Source organism: Eulemur rufifrons, chromosome 8, assembly GCF_041146395.1.
Source record: "Eulemur rufifrons isolate Redbay chromosome 8, OSU_ERuf_1, whole genome shotgun sequence".
NCBI classification, from domain to species: domain Eukaryota; kingdom Metazoa; phylum Chordata; class Mammalia; order Primates; family Lemuridae; genus Eulemur; species Eulemur rufifrons.
In genome coordinates, this window is record NC_090990.1 from 100,608,054 (window position 1) to 100,632,353 (window position 24,300).

Sequence of the window (24,300 nt, forward strand, 5' to 3'; positions counted from 1 at the left end):
CGCTTTCCTTCAACTGCGCAGGGTGGGAGCTGAGGCCCGGTCCCACCGGCTTGGGCGTCGCGCCTTCACCTGGCCCCAGGTCTGGCCCCCTCCCTAGTGGCCTCGCTGTTTTCCCGCCTCCTGTCCGCGGTCGGGCCCTGTGGAGATCCGGCGAGCCAGTTCTCCCGACTGCCGGCTGGACAGCGCCGGGCTCACCCAGTCCCCGACCCATGCGAAGCGAGGGCAGCAGGAGCGTACAAGGCGTTTTATTAAACGGGAGGGAGCGGGGCGGGAGAGCAAGCCAGACGCCTCTTCACTCTGCGTAGGTGGTGTCGTCATTGCTGTCACTGAAGGCGGAGGAGGAGAGATCCTCGCGGGGCGTGCAGACCGGGCACCGCTGCCGCATATCATCCCAGCACGACAGGCAGTACACGGCCTCGCAGTCCAGCGTCGGGCACACGTAGGACTCGGGCGTCTCGGGTGCCAGGCACACCACGCAGCGCCGGCGCAGCCAGGGGCGCAGGAGCGGGCAGCGGCGGTGCAGGATGTCCACCAGGTGGTGGCGCTGTTGGGAGGTAGGGGTTAGAGCCAGTTTGGGAGCGAGGGGCTAAAGAAGGGTTTGAGAAGGGAACTGGACAGCGCTTCTTGTCTGAAGTCAGGAGACGTGACAGTGCCCACATGGGCGAGGCTAGGTTGGGCAAAGAAGACCCCGGAGGGCCAGTGTGCTAGGGAAATGAGTTCTGGAGAGCCTCCCTGCCCCACTCCGTGATGGAGAGTGGGAGGATGCAGCCTCCAGGTCTCTCCCAGTGGATATCAGCAACAACTATCTTTGGCGGTTCTCACGCGAGGCTGAGAAATGAGTAGGCCAGAAAGACTGTCACTATTGTTACCCCCACTTTACAGACAAGAAAGATAAATCTCAGAAAGGTGAAGTGACTTTCCCAAAGGCACAACAAATAGTAAACAATCAAACCTGGCTGGACCCACATGTGCTGATTCCAAATCACAAGCCCAGTTCATTATTCTCTCCCCTCCCCCATACACTGTCTCCACACAATTGCCAGGAATAATTCTTCACAGGCCACTTTATTAGGTCACTCTTTGTTCAAGAAGCTCCAGGGGCCCCACTGCCTGCCTGCCAGGCAGAACTCCTGGCTTTGGCCTTTAGAGCCTTCCATAATCTGGTCCCTCTCTAGCCTCTGCTCCACTTTACCCCTCCCTGAATGCTGTCTCTTGTGTGCCGGTCTCTCCTTAGACTAGCCCTGGCGCTTGGCAGTCCCTTTGGACTCTGAGTCTTTGCACATTCTGTGCCCTCAGCTTGTAATGACTGTCCCTCACATTTCCATCTGCACACTCAAATCCAGCTTACTTGAGGACCCTGTCAAGGAATCCCAGTAAGTTCTTTTTTCTTGTTCATTTTTCCATAACACATTCATCTGGCCACCTCTGTTGTGTGTCATGGGGGCTGGGAGGGTCTAGGCACTGGAGGAAAAAGTTAAGCAAACACAGTCTCGCTATTATGAACTTCGTGTAAGAATGGCTACCACTCATTGGTTATAATATCAGGCCCTGTACTAAGATACTGTAAGCCAATCAATAATCATACAAGGCAGACAGTGCTATTATCATCATCTCTTTTTCAGATGAGAAAACTGACCCTTGGAGAGGTGGTCACTTGCCCAGGGTCCCATGATGACAGCAAACATGTATATGGAACTTGCTGCATGCCAGCACCGTGAGAGTAAAACTCATTTAATCCTTACAACTTGATGGAGTAGTTAATGCCATTTTACAGAAGGGAAAAGCCAAGACAGAGCAGTTAAGTAATGTGCTCAAGATCACATAGTTGTCATGGTAATAAGGGGAGGAGCCAGGATTCAAACCCAGGCCCTCTGGCACTACAGCCCCACACCTCACCCATACTCTGTACTCATGTCTAGTACAGCTCCCTGACCTCCAGGAGCTGTATAACTGGGGCCCTTAGCATGTGTGGCATCAGAACTCACCAAGTTCAAGTAGGCCTGGGACCACTGGTAGGTGCTGGGTAGACTGAAGGATCCGCTCCCTTCCTCACAGTTCTTAGGCCCAGCCGGGAGCTGGCAGGACCATGCAGGCCTGGACTTACCGGACCCTTCTGCTGTTGTGCCCGTCTCACGATGGCAGCCCTCCTCAATTTGGTGAAGGCTGCTCTCTTTTTCAATAGCTCATTATAGAAGAACAGGATCCGCTTCTTCTCTCGCTGGGGGCAGGAAGGGGAGGAGGAAGGCATCCCCCAAAGATGGAGTTGGTGGGGAGCTGCTGCAGTGTATGTGTGTATGTGTGTGCACGTAGGTATGTAGGGGTGGAGAGGTCTAGGGAAGGGCACACCTTGGGGAAGTAGAAGGCTGCGATGACCCTCCGGAGCCGGTAAGCAAAAGCCTGTAACAGGCAGAGACACAGTAGCAGGCCAGTAGGTAGTGCAGCTCTCCAATAGGCCCTGGCATCCAGGCCCACAGGCTGGGGCAGGCAGGCTAGGGGAGAGGGCAGACCCATCAGGGGTCTGGTCAGGGTTGGCCTACGGACAGGGAAGCCCTGGGTTGAACCCCGCTATCCCAGTGGGAAATGCATGTTAGGCTTCTGATCCCTGCTCTCCTGCCTGCCCCTCACCCTGCAGAACTGCACTGTCAATACCTTAGCCACTAGGCCCATGAGGCTGTTTGCTCAATGTGGGACAGATCTTGAAAATTTCCACCACGGCAGAAAGTTCTGTTGGACAGTGCTGCTCTAGAGGGCTGGGACCCTCTGGTCCCAAGACCCCAGTCTCCAGACTCCTTCAACTCAAGCCCGTCATCCTCCACTTCTTCAAGCCTGCCCAAGTGTGCCATGTTCTGATTCCGCAACTCAAGCATGCCGACCCCCATCTCTCCATACCCAAGGCCCACTCTTTACCTAGGAATCTTTTGACCTTTGCCCCCAGCCCTCAATTTCTCTGATCCAAACTTTCAACCTCACTCACGCATGTTGTTTGATTTCATCACTGTCTCTGAGGAGGTGTTCAGGGCCCCAATGGTTTTCCTAAGAAGCCGGGCAAGCATAGAGTCTCCCCCGACCTTCACCTCCAGTTTATGACTGCCTGAGGCCAGGAGAGAGGGTGAGGAGTCAGGAAAGAGCTGGAGTTAAGGGGGTGGGGCAGGATGGTGGCTGGACTTTGGGGAAGAGTCTTTCTATGACTTCAGTGAACCCTAACCCCTCCCTGTTGTAAATGTAAAGGGTTAACTGAGGCCCCCAGTGACAGCTGTCAGGTTGCAGGGGTGAGATTTGACCTTGAGGAGAACAGGGAGGGGCTGAGTCACAGAAAAGGGAGCAGAAGAAGCAGAAGGAGGAGGCGCAATTGGAAGAATGGGGTGGGGTGGCTGCACAAGGGTTGGCCGTCTCCAGGGATTGTCTCTTGGGCCTGGAACCTGGAGTGTGGTATGGCCTCACTGTGGAAGGAGTACTCCAGGAAGGAGTGGTGGCGGATGGTGTCGAAGATGGAGTAGAGCGCCCAGTCCAGTCCGCACAGCAGCAGCAGCAGCAGCAGAATGGGCAGCGTCTCCAGGAGCTCCCTTACCTACCCAAGGAGCAGAAGGGTAGACCTGGACCCGCTGCCTGCCTGGGCACAGAGCACTCGGCGCCTCTGCCCTCCACCCTCAGCCCCAGGCCTGTGCTTGCATCCAGGAGCCGGCTGCCCATGCCGTCCTCACCACATTTCTCATTTCTGAGGCCTGGATAGTGGGCTTGCAGGGGAAGATGACGGTTTTCTCCTCGGCTTTGCGGAGTGGCAGCAGAGTCCGTTTGCCCTGGAAAAACATGTCCACACAGCTAGGAACTCCAAGGGCCTGCTGCCCTTTCCCTTCTGCCCTCCTGGAGCATGAAGCCCACACAGGGCACATAGCAAGGCATCCTTGGGCAGGGCTGTGCCCGCTCACCAGCTGCTTCCTGCGCTCATCTATCTGACAGAAGTAGGTGCTGATGTAGACATTGTCAAAGCGAATGTCCTGGTTATAGCTGTCCATGTAGGAGAAGGACCTGTGGATGGGTGGACGACGATGTCTCTGTCTCTTCCTCCGCATTCACCGCACACACCCTCAACCATGGGCTTCCTTGAGCCACAGTCATTTAACTGACCAACGAGTGTTCATTGAGCACCAACTATGTCCTTGGCCCTGTGCAAGGCAGTAGTGATAACAAGGAGACTCTGTCCATCTTCCAGCTGTGGACTGGGAGACACGCCCCTCCACGCAGGGGATGAGGTGGGGCTTAGAGGCAGGCATGGCCAGCCTGTCCAGGATGGGGGAGTGTGTGCATGTGAGGTGGAGGCAGGCAAGCAGCCTGCAGGATGAAGAGCATGCGGAGGCACAGAGACGGAAAACTCCCAAGGCTGCAGGAGTCACCTAACCCACCATGACTCCCACATTCACCTCTCAAGTCCCTGCCTCTTGGGGTTACCTGCAGCACATCTCTTGGAGGTTACCTCAAGTAACGCTCACTGAAAACCACCATCTCCCTTCCACCAGCACACCTTTGCCCCGCCCTGGCTACCCTTGAGCACGGTAGTGGTGTGTGCATGTGTATGTAGCTATCCTCTGTTATCTTCCAAAGTCCCACGTTTCCTAAGGAAGAAATGTTAATTGTTGGAAATGTGTTTAAAACTGTAAAAGTACATTAAATAAACTCTGTAAAGTGTGAAACATAAGTTCCAATGCTATTGGTTCTGGGCCCTGTAAAAATCCCTATCTTTGCCTTTAAAATAGAAACACTGTAACTATAAATGCAAAGGCTGTGAGCGCCCCCTTGTGGAGGGACCCATGGTGGCAGCGCCTGGGTTTACTGAGCAGGACTGCCCTCTGGCTAGCTCTGTCCTTTTAGTGAGTGACCTCACCCAGGTTGAAAGCCTGCAAGTGGCTTTGGACTCTGTGCCTCCTTCCTTCCCTCCCGAGCTGGCTGAGACCTGCTGCATCTTTCCCTTTCCTCCCTTCATCTCAAGCCATCTTCCTGCCACGCCCCACCCCAGCCAGGCTTCTGACCTACCTCACCTCCCTACCTCCAGCCTGCCCAGTCCATCTTGCGACCACCCTCAGTTCTGGGCCTTCCTTCAGGGCTTTCCAGACTATTCTGGTCATGCTCACTTCAGCCCAATGCCTCACCCCAGTCTCTGCCCTCTGCATCCCACGGATACCAGGATCCTTGCCCAAGGAACCACACCCTTCTTTCCTTGACCATAGGTCCCCATCTGCCACCTTGTGGAATCCACTTATGGCCCTTCCAGGGGCACCTCCTCAGCTCTCAAACCTGTCCTGATAGCCAGTCCATATGGCCCTTGAACCATCTCTGTCTTGTGGGTGTCTCTCTGTCAGCACTCCCACTAGATCATGAGCTTGGTTTTTTTTTTTTTTGAGACAGACTCTGGCTCTGTTGTGCGGGTCAGAGTGCCGTGGCGTCAGCCTAGCTCACAGCAACCTCAAACTCCTGGGCTCAGGCAGTCCTTCTGCCTCAGCCTCGCAAGTAGCTGGGACTACAGGCATGTGCCACCATGCCCGGCTAATTTTTTCTATATGTTTTTAGTTGTTCGGCTAATTTTTTTCTATTTTTTAGTAGAGACAGGGTCTCGCTCTTGCTCAGGCTGGTCTTGAACTCCTGACCTCAAGCGATCCTCCCACCTCGGCCTCCCAGAGTGCTAGGATTACAGGCATGAGCCACCTCACCCGGCCCAACCATGAGCTTCTTGAGGGCAGGAATATGGCTCATTCATCTTTGTCCCCCTACAGGGCCCTAGGTACACACACAACCACTCCCTTGCAGTCACTCTGGGACCCACAAACAGAGGCAGACAGAGCCCCTGTGGCTGCCCTTGCCCAGCTCCTGCCCACCCCAGGCGTCTGGGGTGGAGACAGGAAATAGAGGGTCCAGAGGTCAACAGGGAACAAGAGCAGAGAGGCCCAGGCTGCCCAGCTGGACACTGGGCTGGGTGGGGTTGAGGACTTTGTTCTAAATGGAGGGAAAGTAGCTGCCAACGCAGCAGGCGGGAGAAAATGAAAGCAAAATTGGATGATAAAAATGGCACAAAGTCAGAGCCAAGGGGAATATGAAGGGCAAGAAAAAATCAAAAGTCAAAGCTGAATGTAAAAAAAGTCAGTTTTGGGATAAAGGCTAGAAGGAGGTGGATAAACGAAGACAGTTGCCCTTTTAAGATGGTGGGAACTTGGGTAATGTTTCTTCTGACAAAATGTCCACATTTCCTTTGACTCTGTATAAACAACAAACTCAACTTAAGAAGGCAAAGTTAAAGGTAAAAACATTCCGATTCAGAGCTAGGGATGGGATCTTTGGTTCCATCTTTATCACCTCCCTCAGGGCAGGGCCCCCATCCAGGGCGAAGGAAGGGCTGCTGGGGCGGGGGTCATGGCTCACGCGTGGAGGACCAGCAAGAAGGTGCAGGACAGCAGCACGTGCAGCAGCCCCAGGGCCTGCTCCAGCCAGGCCTCCTGGCGTTCCACATAGTCCCGCACCTCGGTGCTCACGTGCTCCCAGCTCGTGTTGAGGCCCAGCACCCCGGCCCGCTTCTCTTCCTGGTGGAAGGCAGGTGTGCAGGCTCAGCCTGCTGCAGTCTCGCCAGACCCACATCCAGCCTCCTGGTGACATCTCTCCCCTGCCACTCGACTCCTGTCTCCAGGATCCTCCCAGGATCTTCAGGAGTTGTCCCTTCTGCCCACTACCCTCCTTGACAGAGTATTGCTTCCTTGCATGTATATCAGCTGACACCACCTCACGCCTGGCTGACCATTCCGTCTCCAAGCCAGGACCACGCATACCTGGCTTGGCTTTGTCCCCTCCCCCACATCACCAACACCATTCCCCTTCTTGTCCCCCTCCCTCATCCCCAGTCACCTCTTTCCTGTGCCCTCTCACTTCTCCTACCTCATGCCCTAGTCCCGAATGCCTTCCTCCCACTCCCTATCTGCCTCACCCCCACGCCCTTGCCTCTTACCTTGAGGTCAATGTTGGCTGAAAATTCCCCACCCAGGCCATGAATAGACTGGTTGAGGGAGTCGTAGGTCTGCCCAAAGTTGCCTTCCACTGGGATGCGACTGCGGCACCAAATCTCCATCACTGGTGGACACAAGTGCAGGTGGGGGCTTCATTCTTAACCATTCTTAACCCAAACCGATACTAATATTGACTGCCAGCATCTACAGTGCACGTCCTCCGCGTGCCAGCTCTGTTACCAGCTTCACATGCGTTAGCCCCTTACCTCCTCAAACTCTCCTGATGGGATAGTGCCATTATTACGCCCATCTTTCAGATGAAGAGAGAAAGCCCAGAGCTTTGTTATAACTTACCCTGGGCCACAAAGCCAGTCAGGGGATGCACTGCCTTGGAGGGTGCTGGTCCTCAGAGCCCAAGCCCTCTCCACCTGATGGCTTTCCTGTGCCACACCTACCAGTGGCCCCCAAGGACTCAGCTCCCTAGCCCTTTTGCCCCCCACCCTCCTGCCACTGTGCTGACCCTTGGCAATGCTACAGAAGAACTTGAACTTCATGGGCAGACAGAGCAGGTGGTTGAGGAGTGCGGCCCGGATGTGTTGCATGCACTGTTCATGCTTCCGGTCAAACCAACGACGGCAGCTGAGTATGGCCTGGTTCACCACATCTGCAGGAAGGAGGAAGGGATGTCTAAGGTCCCCATATCCTGACCTGGAACCCCAGCCCTGTGGCCCACCCCACCCTTCCCTGCCCAGGGATACTCCTCACAGGAGCAGCGCAGCTTGGTCTTCAGTTCATACATCTTCTGTGTCGAGAGGTGGAGTCTGGAGGCTGGGGCTTGGTGGGTCTTTATGCCTTGGGCTGTCTCCCCTGAGTCCATGACATCCTCTGGCTTGTAGCCAGCCTCACTATTCACCTGGCCATCCAGGTCTTCAAAGGAAGTGGTGATGTTCTGAGTCTCTGCTTTCAGTGATTCTTTGCTGCCCTAGAGTTGGAGGGGGAGGAAGGACTGGAGTGGCAGATGGGGGCTTAGAGCTTCTGCTGCCTGACAGCCTGTCCTCCCACCATTAGCCCAGCTTTGGGCTCTTACCCCAGGCCTGCAGGAAGCCTAGACCCTACGACACAGACTCTTATCTCAAATTCCCCACCGTGCATAGGCCTGGGTAGCTCTCTGCTCTCCCCAGCTGCCTCACCTGTGCCCACGTCTTAGCTGCACTGGTGTCCCAGGCTCCCAGTTCCTCCTCAGGCCTCCTGTCCCAGATCCTTACTAGACAGTGGTTCCCAGGTCCTTGGACCCACCCTTCACCACTAATGTTTTAGATCATTATGCCATCTGAATGTCCCCAACTTCCAAACCCCTCAGGCCCCGTCTCCCCTATTCTCCCAAATCCCCAATCTCTAGCCCTGGAGTATCCAATTCCCTAGTCCTCTGGTCTTCAAAGCTTCTGAGCTACTCAAGGCCAAGGCCCCCAGTTTTCCTAGATGTTCTAGTTCAGCTGCCCAGAGTATTGCCCACTCAGGTATTTGGAAAGGTGTGTAGGACATGTTCCAATGACTCGGGGTCTCTCCTGGCATTTAGTGTCCCAGGACCAGGGTACATTCGGCAATGCTCAGAGACATTTCTGCAAAACATGCAGTAGTATCTGCATTGGGAAGCCGTAAAGCCAGGGTGACAGCTCCCAGCTCAAGCCAACTTGGCCCAGGGAGAGGGAGCCCCAGGCCCCGCCTGTGCAGAGTCCTGACCAGCAGGTCCTTGAACACGGCTCGCAAGGGGGCCGTGGAGATGCGCCAGGCCGCGCGCGTGTTGTTGATCTGCAGTTCCACGGTGCAGCCCAGCGATGATATCACCTCATTGAGGTTGTGCCGCAGATTGGCCACTGGCCCTAGAGGAAGAGGCCCTGGTAGGTCACCGCTCTGTAGAATCAATACCTTCTCAAACCCACCCTGGCTCCTTCTCTATATCTAGTGACCATCTTCTAGAATTGTACAAAGGCGGGGCCAAGAAGCCTGTGAGAGGTTGTCTCATTCAACCCTTGATTTTTTCACTCATGTAAACTTAGGAGGCACAGAGATGGGGAGGTGCTGTCTTAGGGACATACAGCAAGTTGGAGCAGCTGGGATTAGACCCCCACCTTTTTTCCTTCACCAGGCCTGGCTCCCATTGGGTGGCCCACCCAGGGTCATTGCTTCAGTGTCACTAACTGGCACTCGGGGGCACACACTCACCCTCATAGATGGCAGCCAAGGCGTATCCCAGGACAAAGAGCCTGCCCTCTCTGCCCAGCATCTTGGGCACTAGCAGGAGGCTGGCACAGCGGATGTGAGGGGAGGTCCCCCAGCCTATGGCCCCCAAGCCTGTCAGGAGAGCCCAGCAGATGGGAAGGCAAAGTGAGGAAGCCGCCTCGTCACCATGTTTATCAGAGCACCCACCTGCAGCCACCCTGGCTGGAGCCACCACTGTCCTGCCCTTGCGCCCCTTCACACGGACCTGATAGGCCTTCTAGGCCTCTCATTCATTCATTCAACAGCCACTTACAGAGTTCACTGTGTGCCAGCCTCTGGAAGGGCATGGAGAGATGGCGAGAGGTTAAAAAGCCGTGAATGTGTGTATGTGACGTGCTTGTTTGTATGAGGGAAGGAAGCCAACACTTTCCATACCCAGGACGGAGTCGCACTTACCCTAGGTGCCGGAGGGAGCACAGAGAGCAAGAGAAAAATTCTGGAAACAAGCACTGGTGCTCAGAGTGGTCAGAAGAGAGGTCAGGCCGGGCGCGGTGGCTCACGCCTGTAATCCTAGCACTCTGGGAGGCCGAGGCGGGAGGATCATTTGAGCTCAGGAGTTCGAGACCAGCCTGAGCAAGAGCGAGACCCCGTCTCTACTAAAAATAGAAAGAAATCATATGGACAACTAAAAATATATATAGAAAAAATTAGCCGGGCATGGTGGCGCCTGCCTGTAGTCCCAGCTACTCGGGAGGCTGAGGCAGGAGGATGGCTTAAGCCCAGGAGTTTGCGGATGCTGTGAGCTAGGCTGATGCCACGGCACTCTAGCCTGGGTAACAGAGTAAGACTCTGTCCTAAAAAAAAAAAAAAAAAAAAGAAGAGAGGTCAGAGCCCACCTCGATATTCCCAGCGCTCTGACACCTACAGCACTCACAATCTCTGCCTCTAATTTTAGCCCTTAATCATGCCTGGTATGTTTTAGAAGTTTCACATGTGTCTCCCTGTGGTCTCTGCAAGGAGACAGTGAGCTCCTTGAAGCTCGTAATCCAGGGAGAGACAGATGAGTAAACAAATGACTGCAACGCGATGTGCTAAGTGCACAAGGGCGGTACTTACAGAGAGCTGTGGGAGCCAAGGAGGGAGTAGGTATTTCTGCAGGGAGGGGTGGGGCTGGGAAGGCTGGACAAAGGAGATGATGTGTCAGCTCAGCCTGGAAGATGAGTAAGTGTTGTTAGGAGGTGCGGATGGCATTCCAGGCCAAAGGAACAGCATAAGCTGGTTGGGAAGCTAGAAGATTCCCGTGTTGATGGAGTGTTCGCCCAGTGATGGTCAAATCAAATCCCAAATCCTTACACTTCCCTCCATCTCCCCTGTCCTCCTAGAGTCCCATCATCTCGCTGGGACTGTAGCCTTCTAACTAGTGTCCCTACTGTCTCTCTTGCCACCTTATACTTCAATTTTCACAAAGTAGCCAGAGTGATCTTGTAAAAGCATAAATTGGATCACGTCCCTTCCCTGCTTCAAATCATTCAGTGACTTTCTACCACATGTGGGATAAAATCCAAACTCCCTCAACACGGCCTGCTGCCCCTCGTGATCTGGCCCCTGCCTACCTTCTGAAGTGATCTCATGCTGCTCGGCCCTCACCCACCACGTCCACCCACACAGACTTTGTTGCTGTTCCTTGGACACGCCAAGCTCCTTCCTCCTCTCAGGTCTCTGCCCTGGCTGTGTCCCTGCCAGGGACACTCCTCCCCCGGTTCTTCACATGGCTGCCTCCACCTAGTCATACAGGTTTGTGGCAAACCCTGTCGGGTGCCACCCAGCAGTTTTTTCTGCCTTCCTCCATGCTAACACAACTTGGGTTTTGTTCAAGGGCAATAGCCTGGCCCTGTCCCGGCCCCTGGGGGGTAAATCTGGATCTGCCTAAACTCATCATGGTGTAACAGGACATTGCAAGGGACTTGTTCTGTGGTCTTGGCCTTCTAGCTAAAGACTCAAGCAAGCTGAGGACAATTGTTGACAAATAGTTACCCTAGGTTCTAATGTGAGCCCCCTGGAACTGCAGGTCTCTTCGTTGGGTTACCAAAAGAGCAACACTAGCCTTTCCCTCCTCTACCCCGAGTCCATATGAAGAGGCCAGCAATGTGAATCTCCCGGAAGTGGAAGGAGGCAGCGGGAGGGGGCAGGCACGGAGGGAGCGTCTGTGGAGAGGGTGGGCATCACATGCCAAGTGAGAGGCTGCACGGGTCCAAGGCTCTTCAGGGACTGGAGCTGCAGGAAGGGGAACCTGCCTCATCCCTCCTGGACGGGACTTCTGCCAAGCCCTCGCAGGGCAGCTCCAGGGCTGCCACCAAAGCACAGAATCGGGGGAGCATTTTTGGGAGTGCTGAGCAGGGCCTGAGACCGGCCCCAGCCCCTCATCAGGGCAGGAGAGAGGGCAGCCGCAAGAGGCCCTGCTTTCCCCGTCTGGCAGGGCAAGGATGTGTGCATTTCCTCCAGGACAAGTGGACATTTTGGGGGGCAGCAGACCCTGAGTCATCTGTGAGGTTACACTCCAAGGAGGCAGCCTGCTTGAGGGACAGATGTAAAAGTAAGAGGCTGTGGTGGCCTGTAGGAGCTAACGGGGCCTTCCTAAGAGGTCATCCAAACAGAATTGCCTTCTGCAGGGCACCGGGCTCGGCCGGGGTCCACACAGAGCCTGCCCTGAGACCATACACGGGCCCGCTGGCACGGCCAGGCTGAGCTCCTGCCACGCAGGGGGCACTGGCAGTGGAATCATAACAGCATCGGTGACTTCAGACTTTTGTCCCTTTTCCTCTTATTCTTCTAATCTCCTTTCTGACATCAGAAGAACCAAAAAGGGAAGGAAGTGGAGAAAAAAGTGAAAGAGCAGGCCAAGCCCCTTTTCTACATCAGGACCCCGTGCCAGGGATCAGGCCTGAGCTGGGGGCTGGGGTCAGGGGGAGGGAAGATGCTCGAGAATGGATGTGAGGTTGAAATTTTAATGTAGAGTGTACTGGACCTCTGAGCACCTGAAAATAAGTCACAATTGCTGAAGTGGGGCTGGGTCTTCTAAAGGAAAATAAGCTTTCTTTGTGAAAGGTCATCAATGGGAGAACATGTTTGAATACGGTGGCCAGAGAAAAAGTAGTTTCCTGTTGGTATCCGACAGGATTCATTCAATAAACTGATGAGACGCTAATTCCATTCCTCTTCCCTGGGACAGGTTCACGAAAGGACATGTGTTGCAGTTCTCACCAAAGAGATGGGAGGGGAAGTCTGCTGGGGGGATTATAGGGAAGTTTTCCTAGTTCTTAAGGAGGGACATGAGAAAGGGATGTTTCTTTCTCTTTTTTCTGGCCTTTAACATTGTTGTATGAAGATGTGATGCCTGGAGTTGCTGCAGCCATTTTGTTACCTGAAGAGGAGGGGTTGACAAGCCAAAGATGGCAGAGGGAAAAGACTGAAGGGACCCAAGTCCTGGGTGGGTTACCGAGCTGTTGAATTACCCAAACTCCAAAACCACCCTACCCTGAAACTTTTTACTATGTGAGATAATAAACTTTCTCTACAGTTAAACCACTTTTAGGTGGGTTCTCTGTTCTTGCAGCCCGATACCTCCTGATACAAGATCTCCATTCACATATCACCTTCTCTGAGAATCTTCCCTGACTACTTGAGGGAGGGTAGCTTCCCAGGCCCTTTCTATCACATCCTCCTGGTCTACTTTTTTCATACAACTTGTCACCATCAGAAATGCTCTTATTTATCGTTCACTCATTGTCTAACTCTGTCCACTGGAATGTAAACTCCAAAAAGCCTGGGTGCTTGTCAGCCGTGCTCCCTGCTGAATCCTCAGCAGGTGCTCAGTAAGTGCCGGATGAATGAATGAATGAACAAATTGAGTTTCTCAGGAGAAGCAGAAAACGAGGCCAGAGAGGTCGGGAGAGATGAGGGTTATCAAGGGTTGTGGGGTTTGGACCATATCACGTGGGTAGCAGGGAGTCTCTTAGATTGGGGATGGACAGTGTCTTCTTTCTTACATTGGAAACCTCTTCCCTCTGGGCCTCCCCCTAAAGCCTGAGAGGAGGCTGAAGCCACAGGGAAGCTTGGGTACAGAAGACACAAGCTCAGACTCCTTCCTGGGCATGCGGGATGGGGCTGTGTTCCTCAGGCCTCTCGAGAGAGCCTGGCCTTGCCCAGCACTAACCCACCAAGCTGTACAACATCACCATCTTCTGCTCTTCATAGATGTTTATGGGGTTCACCAGGAGCTGAAAGAGACCTAAGAGTACAGGGTACAGACCTAAGGGCCAAAGGTCAAAAGATGGGTCCCAGCCCTGGTCCAGCCCCTGCCCACCCTTGACCTTTTGTTTCCACACTCACCTATGGCCAGGAGCCCCCCAGCGCCTGCCCCCAGCAGGAAAGCAGTGACAGGAAACTCGCCTGGCTGGCGCCACAGGAACTGGCTACAGGACACTGGCAGCCCCCAGCTCAGGAGCCTCTGCACCGCTGAGAGGTGGGACAGTTTCTCTCAACAGCCCACTCTTCTGGCTGGGATGTGGCTCATTAGGATTGGGGGCTTGCAGGAGGACAGAGGTTGGGAGAGGATGAGGGACCCTGAAGAAGTGGGGCTGGGCTGGAGGGGGCCACTGGATGAGAGGGGTGGAGGGACCCCTGCAGGAGAGATGGGGTGAGAGGAGTGGAGGCTGGCGGTGCTGGGAGGGGGCGGGACCTCTGGTGACTGACTCACTGGAATGGGGTGGTTTCCTTCTCTGCCCTTTGGCTCCATTCTGATGACGTTTAATGTCCATGAGCCTGTGCTGGGGAAGCCCCTCTCATCCCAGAAGGCTCCTCAAGGATTTCCTTGGATGTGAGGTTCTGGCGAGAGAGGGGAGGGGCTGTCTGCCTGTCCTGTCTGGCTCACAGCCAAGGTCTGAGCTCCGCGTCCTTCAGTCCCTCTGCTCTGAGATGTGGGGAGGGTTAGAGACCTACCTATTCCCACACCAGTCCTTGGAACTGGGTAAGGGATTCCAAGATACATGCAGGAAAAGTCCTCCGGAACCTTAGAATATGGCGAGGAATTCCAGGAGCACAGAACCTGGTGGGCATCTCCTAGAGACAGGCAAACATTTGGTCTCAGCAGCCATGCCCAGAGTCATGATGGATGCTGTGCACCCCTTGGGGGATGAGGAGCCTAGCATGGCACGCGCTTTGGTCCTCAGCGTGGGGGCTTTTAGCCTGGGCTTGTCACTGGCCACAGCCTATGGGCTTCTAGAGCTGCTGGTGGAAGGACATAGTCCCTGGGGCTGCTTTGTGGGCACCCTCACTTTGGCTGCCTTCCTTAGCCTGGGCATGGCATTCTCTCGCCAGGTCCGGGTCACTGTCTTCCTGCTGCTGCCCCAGGCCTTCTCCAGTGAGCCTGGCACCCCATGGAAGGGGACAGGTCCTGGGTCAGGAGGGATCCTGGGGGATGGGGAGGGTTAAGGGAAATGTTCCAAAGGCTTACAAGGACTTGCTGCCATGTTCATGGCCCGGGTCCTGGTTCTGATGGAGCTGTCACCCCCAGGGCAGGGCCGGATGCTGCTGTTGGTGGCTGCCTTTGGGCTGGTGCTGCAAGGGCCTTGTGCCAACACCCTGCGCAACTTCACCCGGGCCAGTGAGGCTGTAGCCTGTGGGGCAGAGCTGGCCCTGAACCAGACGGCTGAAATGCTGGAGCGGGCCAGGCAGCCCCTTGTCAGTAAGTCTCCTCCACCCGCCACTGTCTCCCCCCGGCCCCCATGTCCCCCTTGCCCTGCATGTTCTACGGTCCTTGGGCTTCATTCCTCACTGCTGGTACTGTGTCCTAATCTCAAAGCATCCGGGCCTGGCAAGGACCTCTGGGCCCATTTAGACCCCCTTACTCGCACTCTGTGGCGTCCTCCACTCCAGATTAACCATCTCCCAGACCAGGCATCCAGGCTCCCCACCTCCGGGTGGCAGCCCCTCTCCACTCACGCCCCAGGGGCAATGTGAGAACCAGCCCCTAGAGGAGAAGGCCCATAGCGCCCCTGCCCCTGTCCCTCAGGTGCCCTGAGCAAGATTAAAGCTATCGCCCAGAAGGCCAAACAGGTGGCTGACCGGGTCCGCAAGTTCTTTCGGTCAATCATGGACAGTGTGAAGCATATAGGTAAGCACATTACCATGACTAATTGGCGGGGGTGGGGGGGTCAAGGGGCACCCAGTGTCCTCACCCTCACCCCTGCCCAGGCCTCTTCTGGCCCCTCCTGGGTGCTGACTGGTAGCCACTGGACACAGCACAGCCAAACCCCTGGCCACAGGCCTCTCCAGCTCTGGGTGTTGTGCTATTGTTCCCCAAACCCTGAGAAGTGGTTGCGGGACTCCAGCCCTGGGTACCAGCCCCGCAGCTGTCCCCAGCCAGGGCCCTGCGAAATGTGTGGTATTGGCTCCTACACATCGGCGATGTGTGCAACTCGGAGCTGGGAAACCCTTACTTGAAGTGTGCTCGGGTTTTCGATGATGCCAAGGACAGCTGCGTCAAGGTCGTGCCACAAGCCTACCACCTATGTTACGTGCTCATGCCCTTCAAACTGGTGCTCTGTGGACTTGCCAGCCGTGAGAAAGCCGGGGCCCGCCAGCAGGGAGGAGCTGATGTGGGGCGGGGGTCTGGGGGTGGAATGTGGGGGTTAGTTGGGAGGGCGGGCCCACGGGAGCAAGAGAGGGCAATGAATATGGACCCAATAAGGATGCTGGGCCCGAGGGAGGGACCAATGAGGGTGTGGGCAATAGGGAGGGGCTAAAGGCTTTGAACAAATGTGAAGGCTAATAGAAAAGTCAAGAGGCCCTGTGAGAAGGGGGTCCTGGGAGGTGGGGGAGCAGGCTGAGTCTCTGCTCCTCCTCCCAACACTCAGCAGTCTCCTACTCTCAGTGGCCCAGGTGTTCTGCGTCATCCCCAAGTACATCCAGCCCTTCTTGCGCAAGGCCATCGGCACCCGTGAGTGACCCCCTCCTAGCCCCTGCCACATACGGTGCTCCCGAGTGGCCTCCCTCCCTCATCCTGGTATGGCCATTGCCGGCCAGGGGTGCTCCCAGTCCATAAATGAGAATGCAAGAGCAGGAAAGGACCTCAAGAGGTCACCCAGGCCAATGTCCATGCTGTACAGATTAGGAAATTGAGACCCAGTGGAGGGGAGGTCCCTCATCAAAGCGAGACTTCAGAGTAGGAGCTGAGAGCAGAAGCAGGGCCACCCGTCCCAAGCTCAGGTCATCAAGATCATTCATTCTGGAGCATCTATTGTGTGTTGGGCATAATGCCGGGTGCCAAGCGTGCATGGTGATGGCCCAGATGTGGGGGCTTTGTCTCTTCCTCAGTCCACTGTAGGTGCAAGCACTGGGGGTTCCTGGCTGGTCTGTGAGCTGCGCCGGGGCCCTTGCCCGGTGGCAGCTCTGCCCTCTCCTAACTCTCCCTGCTCACTCTCCCCTGGACCTGCTGGTCCCAGCTGTGATAAAGTTGATTAACCGGGTGCGTCAGGAGTTTGAGTTCAACATGACAGCCACCCACCACTTCTCTGTCGATCTCAATGCGTCTCGGAGCCTGTCCCAGGTAGCTGTGGACCTCCACGAGGCCGTCAGCATGAAGCTGTACCGCGCCCGGGAGGCCCTGGCTCTGATGGGCTACACCACGCCTCTGCTGCTCGTGCTGCTCTACCTCCAGTGAGGGGCTGCGGGCTGCGGTTGCAGAGCCAGGGCTGTGGGGACCAGCTCATCCCCAGGGCATCCTGGAAAGCTGAAGTCATGGGGTGGGACGGGAGGTGCCCTGTGGGGTCTGGTCCGGGGTGCCGAGAGGCCTCACCTGCGCTCCATCCCTCCTAGAGCCCTGTTTTACCGGTACTGTTACCTGAACTGGGATCATTTCGACAACGTCTACATCACCAGCCGATTCCTGCGCATGGAGGCCGTGCGCGCCATGGCGGGGCTGCCCACGGTGCTGCCGCTCAGTGCTCACGAGGCCGGCCGCTACATCCAGCCGGGTGAGGGCCCCCAGGCTGGGGAGAGCAGGGGCTCTCAGGGAAGCCAGGGCTTTCCCCAACCCCCCTGGCCTGACCCTAAGCCACTGTGCAGGCAGGGATGAGGCAGGGCTTGGGGAAGGGCCAGAGAGAGGAGAAACAGCTCAGAGCTCAAGGAAATTTCAAGCTGAGGGGGAGACACAGCCAGTCCGTGGGGAGTTCTCAGTCTGCTGGGGAAAGCGGACACCTTGGAGATTGCGGACAGACAGGGAGGGGCAGGTGGTTCTTCTGGGAACACCCTGGAAGTCAGGACAGTGGGGAAAAGAGGGGGCTAATAGCCATGGAACAGGGGAAGTGAAGTTGGGGTAGGGGTGGGGGCAGGAAGTGTGAATGTGCTAAAATGGAGGGGAGGACTGCCTGTGAGGTGGGGAGCCAGGTAAGGGGATGAGGGATGCCCCAGGCGGGAGGGTTCCTGGCGACTGGGAATGGGTCACTGGACCCAGGTGGAGATGCTATGGCAGCTCCTCTAGCCACGGAGCCCGCTACCCCTGAACAGTGTTTCCCACCCTGGCTGTGGGTCCTCATAGCTTCTTTCCCTTTCCTCTTCCTGCTGCGCAAACAGGCCCAGGCTCAATCAGGGCCAGGAGCTGGGATCTGGTGCATGGGAGCACTGGGGAGCACCCTTCTGACCATCCACCCCCACTCAGGCTCCATCTTCCTGTCCCGATGGGAGCAGTTTGTTTACACCCTGGAGACCTTCAACCTTATCCGACACCTCCTCCTCGTGCTGCTCCTGGTCTTCCTGGACTATGCTGTCTTCTGGGTGCTCGACCTGGCCCGGTACCACTTGCAGGGGGAGATCGTGGCCCGCAGTGAGTATCTGCACCTCCTCCCGCCTGCCCGCTGCAGCCCCCTCGGCCTGCTCCTGCGTCCTCCCCATCCACTCTGAGCCTTTTCCTCTCTCCCACCCTCAGCCATGGGGGACTGCCTGAATGTCCCCATGTCACTATTACTCACCAGCCCCTGACTGTGCCCATGTTTCAACTCTATCTTCTGCCTAGTAACACCTGTGCGCAGGTCAAGTTTAGAACATAATAGACTGGCTCTAGAGTCAGACTGGCTTTGGGTTCAAATCCCAGCTCAGTCCTTTACTAGGCGGTGACTTTAAGCAAGTTGCTTAACCTCACAGAGCTCCAGTTTCTGCATCGGAACAATGGGATGACAAAGTTCGCAGACTGGGTTGCTAAAGGAGTAAATGAAATTATATGTATTGACTGCCTATAGACCATTGCTTGAGAGTGTGCCACAAGCCAAGGAATATAATTAATCTAATTTTGCTTTCCGGAGGACCAACAGAAAAAGTTTTAACCTCCCCCCCAAACAATAAAAAAGCCCCCAAACAAACTATAAAAAAGCACGTAGTCCAGTGCCTGGTACACAGTCAGTGCTCAGCCAATATTTTAACATAAAAGTCTCTGGGTGGTCGTGGAGGCAGAGGTGATGGCCTGGGAAGGCGGACCAGACACCAGTGCCACCCCGCTGGACCACGGGGCCAGTCCTGTGTGCCAGGACTGAGGCTCAGGCCCTGGGGCACCAAGAGGGTACCCGGGGCATCAAAGGCCCCTGGCTAACAGTATGGGCCATGTCTATAACTTGGACTGCTCCTCTTTCCACCTTCCAGAAGGTGTGGCCTTTTCTGCATGGTACAGGGGCGACTGCCATGAGTGCCACTTACAGTGTCTTTGTGCCAGGCCCTGTGTTGGTATCTATAACCGTGAAAGGGACTGGCTATACCGGGAATATTTATCGTGACCTGGTGTCGGCATTTGACGTCCTGCAGCAAGGCAACATCACTATTTTGTCCCCGCGCTGCCTCCTGCGTCCCTCAGAGCCCGATGCCACTGGCTACCTAGTCATCGGTATCAACCACACCCCAAGGGCCCTGGGGGAATGGACCATTCAGGGCATAAGGGGCACAGACTGCCGGAGGGGCGGGAGGCCAGGGGTGTGGCTGGCACCTCATGCCCATTGGTGATGCTTACTGTGTCTGCTGTGTCCCCAGGCATCATGTATGGCCTATGCTTCTTCGTCACTCTGTTTGGCAACTACGTCAGTCGGCTGCGGCGAGTCATCTGTGCTTCCTACTATCCATCCCGGGAGCAGGTGAGGGGTACATGGCGGGCAGCCAGCCTCTTCCCTCCCCGAGGTGCTAAGCTAGTGGCTGTCTGCCTTGGCTTTGAGAGCGTGGAGTTCTTCAGCAGCCCTGGCCCTCCCTTCTCTGGTTGAACCCAAAGCATGTTGCCTGGACTGCAGGCCCCTGGAGCCCAGCGGGGCCGGAAGGAATGGTGCCTCTGGGGCAGGCCTTCCAGAGACAGCGCTTGCCTCCAGGGTTTTGTTAAAACCAGGGGAGGACGGGGCAGTGGTGGCATGTTGAGGGGTGAATGGAAACTTGCCATTTGTTTGCTCATTTAGTCTTCATGCACGGAGCACCTACTGCATGCCAGTCACTGTGCTGGGCTCCAGGGTGCCAGGATGAACCACACGCAGTCTGGAGCTCACAGTCTCAAGGCAGGCCAGATGGGCTTTCAACAAGACGTTACAATTTAAAAAGTACTTTTATTAAGGAATGAATAAAGTGCTATGGAAAGCCGGAGGAGAGAGTGGGTAACCCCACCTGGGGGAAGTCCAGAAGGCTTCCCAGAAGAAGGGGCGTTTGAGCCAAGCCTAGGGGGATTCACAGGAGTGGGAGAGAAGGAAAAGGTAGGGGGTGGGGAAAGGCGCAGAAGAAACAAGGGCAATTGGAATCCCATTCCTGACCTCAGGAAAGGATCTCCTACCTCTACAACATACTTCTGAGCCGCCGAACCAACCTGTTATCTGCCCTGCGCCGAGCAGTGAGGCGGCGTGCAGCTGATGAGGGCCACAGCAGTGCTTTCTTAGTGCTGGCCAGCCGGTGAGGCCACTGTCTTTTTCCCAGAAGGGTGAGATGAGAGGGGACAGAAAATGAGCCAGGAGTTAGAATGGATCTGTCTTCCTAAGTGTCAAGAGCTTTGGGTGAAGAGGGTGCCCATTCCATGCCACTCATGCCCTGAGAAGGAGAATTAACGATGAGACTCCTTAGGAGTGGGGAGTGAAGGGAGAAAAGAGGACAGGGAAGCAGAGAGGTTGTTGCTAAAATCAGAGGGATGGAGGCTAGACTGCAGGAAGTCCTCCCGATTGTTTGGAGGTCAGTGCTGGAATAGGAGGGGTAGGCCGGCTGGCTTAGTGTCTGTAACCTCTCTTCTCAGGTGCCCCTGCCTGGGTCCATTTGTCAACCAATTCTGGCCGCATCGGGCCTACTGCCTGGGCTGTGGGCAGCTCCAGGATGAGGCGGACATGGAGAACTTTGTGTCTTGTAGTACCCCGAGCTGCAAAGGTGAGACCCCTGAGAAATGTGCCTTTCCCTGCTGGGACTCACCATATTTGCACATGATGGTCAACTGTGGTCCTTTCTTTATGGACTTCTTGGATATTTCACTTTTTTAACCCTCCCTTCATTACTATGCATGTTCTCATTTACATAGAGCCCTTAGGTAGCTCATTTTCTCTATGCTTGCCTTAATTCTCCTGGGTATAAACAGGATTTATATGCAAGTGGCATTGCAGCAGTTCCCTACTGTGCACCCCATGACAAGATGGTCCCTTCAGGGTGGGATGGGGGAGGCAAGTCCTGGAAACCAGGGAACACAGGGGGGTGGTGGACAACCTCAAGTTCACCTCCTTCCCTCCTGGCCTCTTCTAGGCCTCTACTGCCCCACCTGCTTCCGCCTCCTGGACAACACCTGCTCCGTGTGTGCATCTCCCCTCTCCTACCAGGGGGACCTGGAGCTGGAGCTGTGAGTCTTTCAGTGGCATGGGTGGCTGGAGTCTGTGGGGGCAGTGGGAGCAGCCACCCTTCTCCCAGGATGTCTGTGAGCCACTGAGATGGGAGGCTTCTCCAGGGACTCTAGTGATGAGGAGGGCCCCCAGCTATGGCTGGCTGCAGCTCGAAAGAAGGACCCCGAGCAGGAGTGGTTACTCCGGCAACGGCTCCAAGAAGCACTGGACAGGAGCCTCTCCACAGAGTCCAGCTCCGAGTTCAGGTCAGTGGGAAGCAGAAGGAATTGGCACTTGGGAACTGCGAGGCGTGAGCATGTTCTATCCCATTTACAAAGGGCTTCCTGGGTGCCTGGACCTCTGCTAGGGCTGGGGATGGAGATGAGGGGAAGGGAAGGAATGGAAGTTTGCCAAATGCCCACTCTATGTCAGCACTGCTGCCCTGGAGGAGCTCCCCACACAGCGGGGGACAGTGACATCAAATAGATAACAACAGTGTTGAGAGCACCCCAATAAAAGAGTGAAGCACGCTCTGGGCAGCACAGAGGACAGAACAACCAATTTGGGTTGGGGGTATATTAATGAAGGCTTCATAGAAGAGGCAAAAAAATGAACTGGATCTGGGGGGCAGCCTGGTGGTTTGCTAGGCTGAGACAGGGAGGAAAGCATTCCAGGAGGAGGCCTGTGTGACTTTGGAGCATGTGAGGCTTTCAGGAGGGCAGAGCCTGAGGGGGTGTGTCTGAGTGGAGACCTCAGAGGATACCGGGAGATGAGGTCTGAAGTGAAGGTGAGGAGAGACGGGCAAGGGCCTCACTTGCCATTTGAAGATCTTAGGTTGGAAAGTGACGTGTTCATACTTGTCATAAGCTCGGAAGGCAGAGCAGAGATTGGGCACAAGTAGAGGGCCCAGAGAGGTGTCTGTCTTAGCCTGGGAGAACTTGGTGGTGACCTCAGGATTGAGGTGCTGAGGGTGACTGGGATTTCTATGCTTGGGACTGGGCAGGTGTTAGAGCAGGAAGAAAAACAGGTTCTGGGTCGGCACAATTTGAGCTTTTTGAGGTGTCTATAGGGCATCCAGCTGGAGATGCCCAGGGGACAGTTAGAAAGGGGCAGGGCTCTGAGCTAGAGGTATATTTGGGGGGGGGGTTGTTGACTTGGAGACTGTAAGAGAGAGGATGAGGAGGTCATCCCGGTAGAGTGCATAGCCAGAGAGAGGGAGGGGACAGGGACAGAACTCCAAGAGCTCAATTACAAACCAAGGAGGGGAGAGGCTTAAGAAGGCAGGAGAGCAGAGCATATGAAATCAATTAGGACCATCTGAAGACAGATGGTTAAGAGATCATTGGAGTGGCGTGTTGGCAGTATTTTTCATGGCATCAGGAAGACCTAAACCCGATCATGAGGGGTTCAGAGGTGACTGGTAGAGAGGACTCAGAAACAGGGTATGTGGCTCCTGTATCACTGTCCCAAGAAGTTTGGTAATTCTATTAATATAATAACTGCTGTAGTTTTAAAAAGTAAGCTTGATGGCGAAGAGGAGGGAGTTAGCCTCACATGGTTAGAGAGTAGCTTGAAGGGGATCCAGCACTGAAAGATTTTTTATATCCAAGGACAGGGAGATCTGAGCATTTAGGCAATGAAAAAGAAAGGGAGCATTGAAGAGGGAGGGGATGGGCTCTAGGGCCAGGTGGACAAGGTGGCCTTAGAAAAGAGCAGGCTTGTGGAGGCAGGAGGGGAGAGCGAGGGTTCTTCCGAGCAGAGCTGAGCCCGCTCCAGCCCAGTGGCCTTGCTTTTCTCTGGGGAGTAGGAGGCAAGGGCATCTGCTGAGAGAGCAAAGGGGTGGCTGGGAGTAGAATAAAGGTTTCAAGAAGTGGGTGGTGGAGGTTGAAAGACCTGCCCTGTGGAATATGCAAAGAAGCTGACTGGGGAGGTTAAGGGATTTCCAGGTAGCATTAAAGGCCCAGATGATGTTGAAAACCATAACCCGTAATGACTGCTCCAGTGTGGTTATGTGGTTTTCTCTGGCAAATGTGGTAGCCATGAACAGGATTCAAGGGTTGAGGGCTTTTTCTGGGCAGGTCAGGAGAAGGACAAAAGAGAGCTGAGGTGTCTTTAGCAAGAGTGTCTGAGATGACTGGCCTCGGGGAAGAGAAGCGGCTGAGGCCCCAGGGGCAGTCCAGGGTCTGTGTTTTGATGAGGTGTTGGAGCAGGGGCAGTGGCTAGAAGGGAGAGCTGGCTGGACAGGAGGGGCTCAGAGAGTGGGCAAGGGAAGAATTCTGGGGTGACTGCAATGAGTGGCTGAGGCTGAGGATGTCTGAGTGGGAGCAGAAGTGAATGAAGGTCAGTCGGGCCAATGAGGTGAGAATTGAAAGGCCAGAACGTTGGATGGGTCCTCCAATGAGGATGCTGCTGGACCACACAGCCAGAGTCCAGTGCCGGCATCTTGGATGGATGTGGCAGGGTGTCTGGGAGGCCTGAGGAGCCAGCCACAGTGCTGGTGTTGTGGCTGCCAGGGGCTTTGCAAAAAACACTACGGGCCAGCTGGGTCTGAGAAGGTTAAGCTGCCTTCACTTGGGAGGGCTGCAAAAAAACTGTCCAGTGGGCACATTCCAGTGTGAATGGGGCGGTAGAGGTCGTGATGAGGTTGAAGGGGAAGCAAAGCTTTCTTTTTAAAGGTTCCAGAGAGCCCAGTGAGGTTCAAAGCTGGGTCAGCAGAGGGGCTGCTTGAGCCTTGGGCAGGTGTGATCACTGAAGTCACTAGTGATTCTGCCCTTACTAGCCATGTGGCCTCAGGCAAGTCATTGCCCACCCTCAGCGTCAACCTAAAATCAGAAAATCTCTACAGCCATGGGCTGTATGCCTCATGGCAGGAAGACAGGAGTGGCTGGTAAATAATAGGAGTGGATCTGAACAGATGGGGCAGGCAGGGGCAGGAACGCACCTGTGAAAACAGAATGTTGGTGACCAGGCCACCCCCCTTCCTTTCTTCATCAGTGACCCGGATGAAGAGAAGGGGCCCCGGCAGAGAAGGCACGAGCAGCAGCCCTTACCTGAGACCAGTCAGCCTGCCAGCCTTCCAGTGCCTCCTGAGCCCCATGGACCACCTCAGAAATCCTCTGTCCCCAAAGCAGCCCCCGCCCCAGCTTCAGAACCCCCAGTCCCTCTCTCACCTCCCTCTCCTCCTGATCCCTCCCTCCCACCTCAAGAATAAAGGAACCAAAAGTGGACACAAG

The 24,300-nt window shown here is 55.3% G+C and overlaps 2 protein-coding genes across 3 annotated transcripts; one reads left to right on the forward strand and one right to left on the reverse strand.

The window, feature by feature from the left end:
- Window positions 1-230: 230 nt before the first annotated feature.
- Window positions 231-14,250, reverse strand: DCST1 (DC-STAMP domain containing 1). 2 transcript variants are annotated; one of them, XM_069478661.1, is made up of 17 exons: window positions 14,202-14,231; window positions 13,960-14,087; window positions 13,593-13,718; window positions 13,417-13,491; window positions 9,207-9,335; window positions 8,724-8,863; window positions 7,749-7,965; window positions 7,504-7,647; window positions 6,986-7,107; window positions 6,409-6,566; window positions 3,927-4,026; window positions 3,702-3,797; window positions 3,442-3,568; window positions 2,975-3,091; window positions 2,347-2,489; window positions 2,105-2,218; window positions 231-544 (listed from the first exon to the last, which is right to left on the reverse strand). In XM_069478661.1, the coding sequence occupies exons 2-17, from the start codon at window positions 14,018-14,020 to the stop codon at window positions 293-295; spliced, it is 2,121 nt and encodes a 706-aa protein (XP_069334762.1). In that variant the 5' UTR covers window positions 14,021-14,087; window positions 14,202-14,231; the 3' UTR covers window positions 231-292. The 2 variants fall into 2 exon arrangements, with proteins under 2 accessions (XP_069334762.1, XP_069334763.1); XM_069478662.1 differs by lacking the exon at window positions 13,417-13,491 and having other exon boundaries at window positions 14,202-14,250.
- Window positions 14,251-14,274: 24 nt separating this feature from the next.
- On the forward strand, window positions 14,275-24,299 carry DCST2 (DC-STAMP domain containing 2). Its single transcript, XM_069480505.1, has 15 exons — window positions 14,275-14,622; window positions 14,776-14,946; window positions 15,274-15,375; window positions 15,624-15,821; window positions 16,135-16,200; window positions 16,706-16,919; window positions 17,079-17,236; window positions 17,920-18,084; window positions 18,964-19,131; window positions 19,275-19,375; window positions 20,035-20,165; window positions 20,500-20,627; window positions 20,994-21,087; window positions 21,193-21,333; window positions 24,062-24,299. The coding sequence occupies exons 1-15, from the start codon at window positions 14,280-14,282 to the stop codon at window positions 24,276-24,278; spliced, it is 2,397 nt and encodes a 798-aa protein (XP_069336606.1). The 5' UTR covers window positions 14,275-14,279; the 3' UTR covers window positions 24,279-24,299.
- The last annotated feature ends 1 nt before the right edge of the window (window position 24,300 follows it).

Excerpts from the sequence above, each read along its gene's own strand:
- DCST1 (XM_069478661.1), bottom strand. The coding sequence starts at position 14,020 with ATGGACATTAAACGTCATCAGAATGGAGCCAAAGGGCAGAGAAGGAAA. Across the intron at positions 13,492-13,592 it reads TGGGGGGCTCCTGGCCATAG|GTCTCTTTCAGCTCCTGGTG; the intron begins GTGAGTGTGGAA and ends CTGTACTCTTAG. Across the intron at positions 3,569-3,701 it reads CCTCAGAAATGAGAAATGTG|GTAAGGGAGCTCCTGGAGAC; the intron begins GTGAGGACGGCA and ends CTCCTTGGGTAG.
- DCST2 (XM_069480505.1), top strand. The coding sequence starts at position 14,280 with ATGGCGAGGAATTCCAGGAGCACAGAACCTGGTGGGCATCTCCTAGAG. Across the intron at positions 15,376-15,623 it reads GGACAGTGTGAAGCATATAG|CCAGGGCCCTGCGAAATGTG; the intron begins GTAAGCACATTA and ends AGCTGTCCCCAG. Across the intron at positions 19,376-20,034 it reads ACTATCCATCCCGGGAGCAG|GAAAGGATCTCCTACCTCTA; the intron begins GTGAGGGGTACA and ends TCCTGACCTCAG.